Source organism: Eucalyptus grandis, chromosome 3 (assembly GCF_016545825.1).
Source record: "Eucalyptus grandis isolate ANBG69807.140 chromosome 3, ASM1654582v1, whole genome shotgun sequence".
In the NCBI taxonomy this organism is placed as follows: domain Eukaryota; kingdom Viridiplantae; phylum Streptophyta; class Magnoliopsida; order Myrtales; family Myrtaceae; genus Eucalyptus; species Eucalyptus grandis.
Genome location: NC_052614.1, coordinates 43,592,208 through 43,602,375, shown reverse-complemented (window position 1 = coordinate 43,602,375; position 10,168 = coordinate 43,592,208). Strand labels below are relative to the sequence as shown.

Here is a 10,168-nt window from a genome sequence, read left to right as displayed (position 1 = left end):
TTTTTTTTAATTATAGATGCGGTGCTTATTTGGTGCATACGTGGACAATAGTTTAATAATATTTTAATTTTCTATTTTTTTATAAAAAAATTTCTTTTTTCCTTTTTTGTCTTTGTCTTTCTTTTTTTCTTCACTTCCTCCTCCTTCCGCCAACTGGCCCTCACCAGCCTTAAGGAAGCTTGGTCGTGGCTGAGTCCCTCGCCGGCCTTGAGGAAGCTTGGTCATGGTTGGGTCCCTCATCAACCTCGAGGAAGCCTAGTCTGGCTGGGCGACCTCGCCCAAGCCACCTGCTAGGCTAGCAAGGATGAAGCCTCACTGGCCATGGGTGAGCCCTAACCTCGCTAAAAGCTACGAGGTTGAAGACCGTAACCTCGGGTTGCCTTTGGCGAGGGTTGAGTCTCATCGGCCATGGCGATGCCCAACTTTGCCAAAGGCCGCTAGGTCGAAGGTGACCCCACAATCTCTGGCTTGGGCAAGCCTCATCAAGCATGGGTAGGTTGTAGCTTCACTATGGCTAGGCAAGGTTGAGCCTTGCCAGATCTAGTGAAGCCTTGCTCAACCATGGCGAGGGCGGCCTCGCTGTCATTAGGTGAGGTTTGCCCTTGCTAGTGGCTGATTGCCATCGGCCAGAGGAAGGGAGGAAATTAAAAAAGAAAAGGAAAAGTAGAAAAAAGGAAAAATTAGAAAAAAATTGAAAAATATATTATTATAATATTTTCCATGTCAACATTAGCTAGACAGCTAGTGTTACTTGACGTCCATGTTAAAAAATTAATAAAAAAATTCGAAAACATAAAAATATTATCAAAATATTGTTCATGTTAGTGTCAATTGTGCTCGGTGTCCATGTTAGCATTAGCCAATCAAAATTGATCGGATGGACTGAATTGAGACAATTATAAAAGATTTAGGATTGAATTGAAAAAATATATATTTATAATTGAATTGGAAAAATTGCAATAGGTTTGAGATTTTTTTTCCTAAATTGATGCAAAGGCCATATAGTACAGATGTCTTAGAGACAACCCAAATTTGACAAAATGAATGTCGAAGCGGAGTACCCTCCATTTCACATTCATAACTCAATTCATGCATTCAAACAGTAATCTGTCAAAGCTAAAACAATGTGTAGATACACAAGCAGCTTAGCTTTTGTCAATTAGTCGCTCTAAATATGCATATAGTCTTAAGCAGAATCTCTTGTAACCAAGAGAAAAAGGAAAGGGAAAATGACATAAACGGTCATTGAACTTTGGTTCATGTGCAACGTAGTTTCTGAACTTTATTTTAACATGTAATGTTATCTCTGAACTTTTAATTTATTTAATGTTATCTATAAACTTTTGGTTTATGTTCAATTAGTCACTGAACTATGTTAAAGTTTTTAATGTTGTTTTTGAACTTAAATTAATAGAAGAGCAACATTAAATATTTTCGTATAGTCTAAAAATTAAATTGAATATGTACAAAAAGTTAAAGAATTATATTGAACAAATTTTAGAGACAATATTACACATTGGTTAAAATTCAGGAATCGCAATGAAAAAAATAAAAAAATTCAGATAATACATCACACATTTAATTAAAGTTTAAGAATTATTTTTGTCATTTTCTTAAGAAAAAAAGAGATTTCATGTCAGCATTGAGCAAATAAAGATATAAACTTCATCCGAGGGAAAATGAAGACTGTTCTTGACTATGTAGCCACAGCAACACAGGAAGCATGCGCTTGTCCTTGACAAGACTACACAGGATCCAGGGACTTCCCCTTTGGACATCGGCAATGATTGGAGGAGATCGTCTCTGTCAAAACAGAAGCCTCCCACGTAGGCCAGGATCCGCGCCAACCCCATTGAAAACGCAGCATGAGGCTGAAACCTAATCATGTCTCATTCCATTGACTGAAGGGAAAATTTGACTCCATCTGCTTTCCCAGCATTCTCTACAGAACAAGGGAGGCACGAAAAGGTGAAGAAAGGACCCCCCTTTTCTTTACGCGGGTGTCTCCCCGTTCATGACGTTGCTTTAAGCAGCACGAAAAGCAAGCAGAAAAATCTATGGAAAAAGGTCGAAAAGAAGACTCCAAAAAAGATGAAAAGCAAAAGAGGCTTTTCTCTTCTTTTAAAAATGTGTCTCCTGATAGAAAGCATCCGATGCTTCCACTCCCACCAGTTCCAGATCTCCCTCTCTCTATCTAGAACCCAAGCAGAGAGAGAGAGAGAGATTTGACTTTCCAACCGTGTTTCTTGTCCTACCTAAATATACTACCACATCAGAGTTGGAATAGAAGGAGCTTTGGGATTTGATCAGAGGCGCCCAAGCGCTGAGGACGGCAAACGTAAAGAAAAGCGGTGAGAATCGCCCCCACATGAAGTTTTTTACATTTCCAAGCACAAACAGATATGCAGCTCTTCTTTTTATTTTAACTTTGTTCATTATGATGAGCATCCATGGATAAAATTAATGGACCCGGGGCTTGATGCAGAGCAGGGTTTTTCCCTTGGAAGTCAACCCTGAGCAAGATCCCTTGCCCTTGCATTTGCATTTGATGAAAATCCCCATAAAGTCATTTCCCAGAAATTTAATATGCTTATAAAGATTTCATCTAGAAAAGGAGCTATATAAAGGGCAACAGCCAAGAAAAATCTCCCTCATTTATTCTCTGCTGTTTTTGTAGATTTTTGGTCACTCTTTTTGAAATCTCCCCTCCCTGTCACCATTTATTTCTTCCACTTCTCCCCCACATTTATTTCTCTCTCTCTCTCTCTCTCCTCTCTCTCTCTCTCTTTCTTATTTGACTTGCAGGTCTTCCCCCCCGGGAGAGGTAAATCACGGAGAGTCAGCCTCACAAGCCCTCCTCATTTCTTCCATGTCCACACAAGCGCAAAGACCCTTTTTTAGAGAGATAGAGGGGGAGAGAAAAAAGACTCCCTTTTTTCCTTTGCCAATTTTCATTAGATTTTCCCAGCAGTTTTGATGGGAATCTAGAAATTTTCTTGGAAAGTTTTACCTTAAGAAATCATGGATTGGGTACTCCATGAATCATCATCATCATCTTCTTCTTCCCCTCAACGGGCCTACTCTCTTCTCCAGCAGCCACCGCCGCTGCCTCATGACCTGAGCTCGAGCAACAGAGTCAGCCCAAGCATCCTCCTGATCATCATCATCCTCGCCGTCATCTTCTTCTTGTCCGGCCTCCTTCACCTCCTGGTGAGGTTCCTCATGCGGCCACCGAGTACGCTCAGGGACCCGGAGGACCCGGACGACGTCACCGCCCTTCAAGGCCAGCTCCAGCAGCTCTTCCACCTCCACGACGCAGGGGTCGACCAGTCCTTCATCGACACCCTCCCTGTCTTCTTCTACAAAGCCATCATCGGGCTCAAGAACCCCTTCGACTGTGCAGTGTGCCTCTGTGAGTTTGAGCCTGAGGACAAGCTGAGACTGCTCCCCAAGTGTAGCCATGCCTTTCACATGGAGTGCATAGACACATGGCTCTTGTCCCACTCCACTTGCCCTCTGTGCAGGGGCAATCTGCTGTCTGATTTCTCTCCCGCTCACATTGGTTCCCCCATTGTTCTCCTTCTTGAATCCGGGAGTGAGAGCTCGAGGGAGCTCGGCCGTGCGAATTCCGGCCTTGGAAGGGCTAATTCGGCGTTGAGGACCGATTCCCATCTGGGTTTTCGTGGAGGGTCTGAATTGGGCTCGGTCCGCTTTGAATTGCCGCAGAAATCGGGCGAATTCGACTCGAAGGACGAAGAGGGCCTATCGGTGGTGGCAGGTTCGGGCGAGCGGGTCGTGCCGGTGAAGCTTGGGAAGTTCAGGAATGTGGAGGGTGGTGAAGGGAGTAGCAGTAGCATAAGCAGCAATGTGGACTCTAGGAGGTGCTTCTCCATGGGATCCTTTGCTTACGTGATGGATGAGGCTTCCACATTGCGAGTGCCGATCACGACCCCGAAGAAGAAGCAGCCCAGCAAGAAGTCTCACTTGCCGCTGACTCCAGGGCACCGGATGGCCATGTCGGAATGCGGGTCCGAGTCAAGGAGAGAGTTCATTGGCCTTGAAGCGATCAAGAATTTGAACTCTAATGGCAAAGTTAATAATCCTCAAGAGAGGAATGAGAACGATGGCTCGAGCATCCGGAAAGAGAGCTTCTCCATATCGAAGATTTGGCTACGAGGGAAGAGGGAGAAGGCGGACCATCCGGGGGCTGAGGATTCGTCGAGGCGGGCAGTCTCTTTCCGGTTTCCGATTAACCGGAATGTGGTGGTGGGTGGGAGTGATGCCAAAGACAAAAAAGAAACTGGGGCTGAAATTGGGAGGTGGGAAAATGGAGGGAGTGAGTTGGGCCATGATGAGGAGATCGAGAGCTGCAACAGTTTGGATTCTTTGGCTCACAATCCACCATCTTTCACAAGGAGGACTCTGCTTTGGCTCATGGGAAGGCAGAACAAGGTTGGACACTCATCTTCCTCGCAAGACGTCTAGTCTGCTTGCAAATTCCCCATTCAAACTTTTCTGATCTTTTAGCTCTTTTTCTTTTTTTTCTTTGCTTCACTTTTGATCTCTTCATTGTGGGAGGCTGAAAAACTGGAATTTGTCTCAAAAGAGCTAAACAGAAGAAGAAGAAGAAGAAGAAGAACGTTCCATTAAAAAAACCTAAATACAGAGTTTAGAGTTTCGCTTCAAACAGGGTGTTTGTCAGGCTATATGATTCGTTTCAAATCCTTTGCTTTTTGATTCCTCTGCTCTAGCTTTGTGTACAATATCAACCTTTCTGAGGCTGAACCAGATTCATTAGAGAATTCATACGATGGAGCTAGCTGCTTTAGAAGACGGGGTATATATTCTATTGGACGAAGAATCAAACCTTTTGCATCTGACAATATTCTTCTTCTTCTTTTTATTATTATGCATCGTTGCCATCATCTTCCCGTCTTCGTAATACGTAATTAGATCTGCAGAAACATTTAATAATGTAGAAAATATATAATATAGACTGCCCATCAATATCGTTAAAAGGTCCGTCATCTCTATACTATATATCCCATCAGTGGAGCACCGGCTGATACCTCGGAGCTCCCATGTGCTTACTAGAATAATCAGAATTGCTTTCAGATATTAATAATGTTATTAAAGGGCGATTTCAGCTCTTCCATTTTTGCTTAGAAGCATGTTACAGCAGCAAAACGTTTCTTCGAAGTTGCTTATGAGTTGACCCGAGATCATCGAGCTGCTTTGATTGCGAACTAGACAAAGCCAACCCCTGTATGTTTGGCCCCGCGTTTGTGGGCAAGTAATGATCGAATTTCGCGATATAATCGAGTCATTCGGGAACTAAACTTCAGTAAATTCTCAACAAGTGTTAGGTCTTGTAGTTACTCACACTGTTATGTGGCGTAATAAATGGGGAGAAGAAGAATTCAAATTCAAATTGAAGTGCTCTTAATTGGGCTTGATTTCGAAAGCTTACAACAGCTGCCGAATGAAAAGAAGGGAGAGCAGGGTTGGCAAAAAGCAGAGGAGGCCATTGAATGGAGTCATGGTCATCACCAAAAGCATCGAGGGGCTACAGACATTAATGGCCGATGTTAATAAGTTCGCAGGAACAGTTGAGGGCCACTGTCTTGGTTTTTGTATTACGTGCCACCTAACTCGCCTTTTGGTTTCATTCGATTGTCACTATTCTAATGTTACCCCACCTTGCTTCTTTGAAAGTTTGAATCATTCCTGGAAAACGAGTAAAAATTCATTTCTGTCCCTTCGATTTGCCAAAGAGAAATGAATTTACCGAACTTCATTTTCAGGGAGTTACTGTGCCCTTTCTTTTCCATGTGCTCAGCGTAAGACTTCACCCATGACTTAGAGAACTTTTGAATGTGCTCTTGATGTGTAATTTGAACCATATATGATTACAAGAAGGGCAAGCGACAATAGAGCATCACGAAAGAAGTGGCGCACAAGCCTGTTAAGATCAAACTCTCGACTTGTTTTTTGATATCGACTTCGTCATATTCACAACCCAGAACCTAAAAAAAAGAAAAAGAAAAAAAAAAAAAACAGACCGACAATGTATATTACGACATGTATTGTCGAGATTGTGATTCAAGCAAAGAGAAGACTTGTATCTTCTCCTTTCTTCCCTTGTACTTTAGACGTGTCGATCAAGCCAAATTTTTACGCAGATAAATCCTAAAGCATGGTGCTGAACTCAAGCTTACACACGCACATGATGTCGTTTTGTACTTCAAATTTTTTGTCATTGTCCTTTCCTACATGAGGTCGGATAAGGTCATGCCAATCGCGGCAGATTTGGGCCATGAGATAGGTTTTGGATTCCAAGGCCAGACAACAAGAATGAGGCTCAATTCCAAAGTCAACCACTGATAAAATGCCTCTTTGGAGGGTTCTGATATTTATATTTTAATGTATATATGTTGAACTGGTTGGCAAACAATAGAGATACTATTTTAATTTGTAAAAAAATTTATGAAAAAACGTGAGGTGATTCTAAATGCTACGGTTTATTATTGAGGTAATTACATAAATGGTCCATAAACTTTGTTTCAATATGCTATATTGTCTTTGAATTTTTAATTTGATGAATATGGTTCCTATCTATTTAATTTACTCACTAGACTATATGAAAATGTCCAATATTATCATTATATTTCAAAATAACGGAATTTGGGAATTTAGCTTTCAATCCGATTAGCTTAAATCATGTGATTTACCCACGTAAGATATTTAACTCAAATCAAGTATATTAAGTCTAAATAATTAATTCTCCAAACTAAACGAATTTAAAATTTACATTCCAATTTGAGTTGAATGTCTGGATAATTATGTAACTTTATTTTTGTCCATTGTTTAAAACGTACCAGATTGGAAGTCAAATCAACAAATTTCGTTTATTTAAATTAATGGAATGACAACATTGAATAATTTCATATAATTTATGAGCTAAATTAAATGTGTACCAAAAGTAAAAAGTTCAATGGCGACATTATACATTAAGCTAAAGTTTAAGATCAAATTGAGCAAATTCAAAATTTGGGATGCCATTGCATATTTAACCAAAGTTCGAGGACCATATGTCATTTTTCCTTTACCTTTTTGAGGAAAAAAGAAGAAGATATTTTATGTAGATAAAGTCACTTTAATGTCAAAACTAAAATCAAAAGCTCGTAAATTTAAAAGTAAGGCGGAAGTCATGAGTTTAGCGTTAGCTCTTCGATTATTGTTTTTAACATGACTTCCGATTTTATTTTCATTTGGAGATGGAAACCGTTTATAAAATGCATTTTACAATATCATGAAAATTTTTTTCAAGCATAATCAAGGAACTTTTTTTATCTTCCTAATAAAAGTCTCTTTTGATTATATTTGATGAAAGACGAGCAGAAAGTTCATTTTTTAAAACGGAGGTCCATTTTCGCTAACAACGATTTCTAAAATCCTTTTCAAATTGAACGCCCCAATGGACGGGAATATACGGCTGAAACCGGTTTGCTCTTTGAAAAAAGAATAGTATTTCCAAGGAAATTAAGAATCTAGGAGTTATTTACAGCCCGTTTGGTGAAGTTGTAATTATGTTATTGTCGCGTTTTGAAATCTTGCCACATGTTTGATTGCTAATGAATGCTTTAAAACTACAACGCAATGAAGTTTACTGGGCGGTGTAACATTGTTAAAATCGCTATGAACTTTGGAGTGCTATAACCATGCACTGTTTTTCGATAATTAAGAATCGATAGTAAAATTACAAATAACGCTAATTAGCACATTTTTAATTGGTTTGCATTACCATGTCAATTGTCAAATGGTATAATCTTCACATATACTCATTTTAATTATAAAATGACTAACAAGTAAGCATGAGAAAAGCACTTGTAATTTATTTTGCCTTATATGCACGTCAGCTTTATAAATCCGTGAAATGTTAACCAATAAAAAATGTTCAATACATTTTTCCCGGATAGACAATCCAAGCTCAGTCAGCATTTTTGTCCTCCGGAGCAATTTTGTCAAATACATGATTGAATTCATACACTGTCGATTGCCTTTTGAGTTAAGTAATACAATTTTTTCAATTTCTGGAGATCGAGATTTTGAGTCTCGATAATTTTTTGCCCCCACACATCATGTGGTGTTGTCGCTAATGTAAGGTTGGCATAGACAATTGTGAAGTGGACATCTTTTTCATGGGACAAATCTTAATGTAATGTAGACATGATGGGTCAATTAAATAATGGAAGAAGGAAACATTAAAGAACAAGTTTGTGCATATTAAGCCAACTTAGGCTGACGGACCCATCCACATCTCACGAGAATTGTTTTTCTTGAAGTCTTTATTATTTATAAAAAGGTCCACTTGCACACATTGATCTTGCAGTTCCAACCATTATTTTTCCTTTTTTTTTTTTTTTATAAATTTTTCAAGAAGCACCCCGATTAATGTTAATGTTGGCTAGTAAGTATAAATATTAGGACATCAATTTTACGAATTTCATCTTACTTTTTCTTCTTTATTTGTTTTGGCGAAATTATGTTGGTCGAGATATATACTTCTTCTCTTTAAGATGCCAACGTAGGCGGTTGCAAAAGCAACGTGGGGTGCTTTTTCTTGATAATTGCAAAAGAGGAATGGACAAAGAATGTGAGAAAAAGCAATAGAAAATCATATGCTATGCAGATGCCATCCATTAGTGTGAACTGTGCAGATTCACACATGGCCTCCGATCTCATGCACGTCGATTGATGTTTGCAAAATTAATTATATTGTTATTCTATTTCATTTCTTTTCGGGGTTGGCGACAAGCTAGGGACAACTTAAAAAATAATAATAATTTAGCCAAAAAAAAAAAGAAAAACAGAATGAAGAAATTCTAACATTTGGGTTTGTTTAGATAATTTCAGAACATCAATGAGGTAAACATGGATATATTTATAACTGGGCCCGGTCCAGTCTCGCCTGCAAGTACACTTAATATTGACTGGACCAACTAGGGACCAACTCGGTCACGAGTCACAATTCACACCGCGTAGTCGCTGATGGATCATTAAAGAAGGCATCAACATCGACATCACATGAAGTTTTAATCGCATACCTTCTGAATCCTAATGCATTGTTGCTAGTACATGTTGCACAAGTATACAATATTTTTTTCCTAAAATAAATTCTTCTAATAAATAATTTTCAAAATAGATCTTTATCCAAACCATTTGCTTAAGCTAGAGTTACAAGACTTGTACTCATTAGCTCTCAATCGTAATCACTTTCATCAAATTAGTATAATACCTTTTGAATCAATTTAGTATAAGTAATGAAACTCTTCAAAAGAACTTGCAGACATTAAAAAATTGTCCAAAAAATCTTAAACTTTTCACATTTTACTCATTGAGTCAATCTTGTCAATTTTGGCTAGAAATCGTTGATATGAATAATTTTTAATATTATCTTAATATTATTTCGATTTTTTAAAAATCTTTTTCTCTTTTCCTTCCTCATTATTTTCTTATTGTGGTTGGCAAGGCTAGTCTTACCTCGACCATCTCAACTGTGGCTGGTAGGGGCTTTGCTGCCCTTGCCTAGTGGTCAGTAAGGGTGGGGGTGACTCTCGTCGACCACAGTAATAAAACAGCAAAGAAGGAAAAGAAGAAACAAAAGGAAAAAGAAAAGAAAAAAATAAATTAAACTAGCATAAGAAATAGTTTTCATTTCTTTCTTTTCTTGTGAACACATCTTAGTAGCCTTTGCCTTGCATAATAGAGATATCAATAAGATTACAATGCTGTATATTGAAACGTTCAAGAATTTTCATTATATAAAACTCTTGTGATAAATCGATGACGAGTCTTATTGCGTTGGTTGACATCATCACTAATGTCAACATGTGTCGATTGGCTAATGCATGTGTGTCGGTGGATAATGTCATTGATGACGTTAGCGGGACGGTTATTGACCTTTGGTTGACATCATCACTAACGTCAACATGTGTCGATTGGCTAATGCATGTGTGGCGCTCATGCGCTATAGCTTCTGGCCTAGCATGTGGTCTTCAAGCAGCGTGATACCAACCGTTGTGATGGTCTTGACTAGTACTTTTATCCTATTTATTCAAAAATTGATTTTGACCAAAAAAATATTCTGAAAAATTGCCAAAACAGT

At 38.8% G+C, this 10,168-nt stretch overlaps 1 protein-coding gene across 2 annotated transcripts; it reads left to right on the top strand.

The window, feature by feature from the left end:
* The first annotated feature begins 2,038 nt into the window (after nt 1-2,038).
* On the top strand, nt 2,039-4,750 carry LOC104436725 (RING-H2 finger protein ATL13). Of its 2 annotated transcripts, none has more exons than XM_010049587.3 (2): nt 2,039-2,351; nt 2,806-4,750. In XM_010049587.3, the coding sequence occupies exon 2, from the start codon at nt 3,022-3,024 to the stop codon at nt 4,483-4,485; it is 1,464 nt and encodes a 487-aa protein (XP_010047889.2). In that variant the 5' UTR covers nt 2,039-2,351; nt 2,806-3,021; the 3' UTR covers nt 4,486-4,750. The 2 variants fall into 2 exon arrangements, with proteins under 2 accessions (XP_010047889.2, XP_018726001.2); XM_018870456.2 differs by having other exon boundaries at nt 2,486-4,750.
* Nucleotides 4,751-10,168: the final 5,418 nt, after the last annotated feature.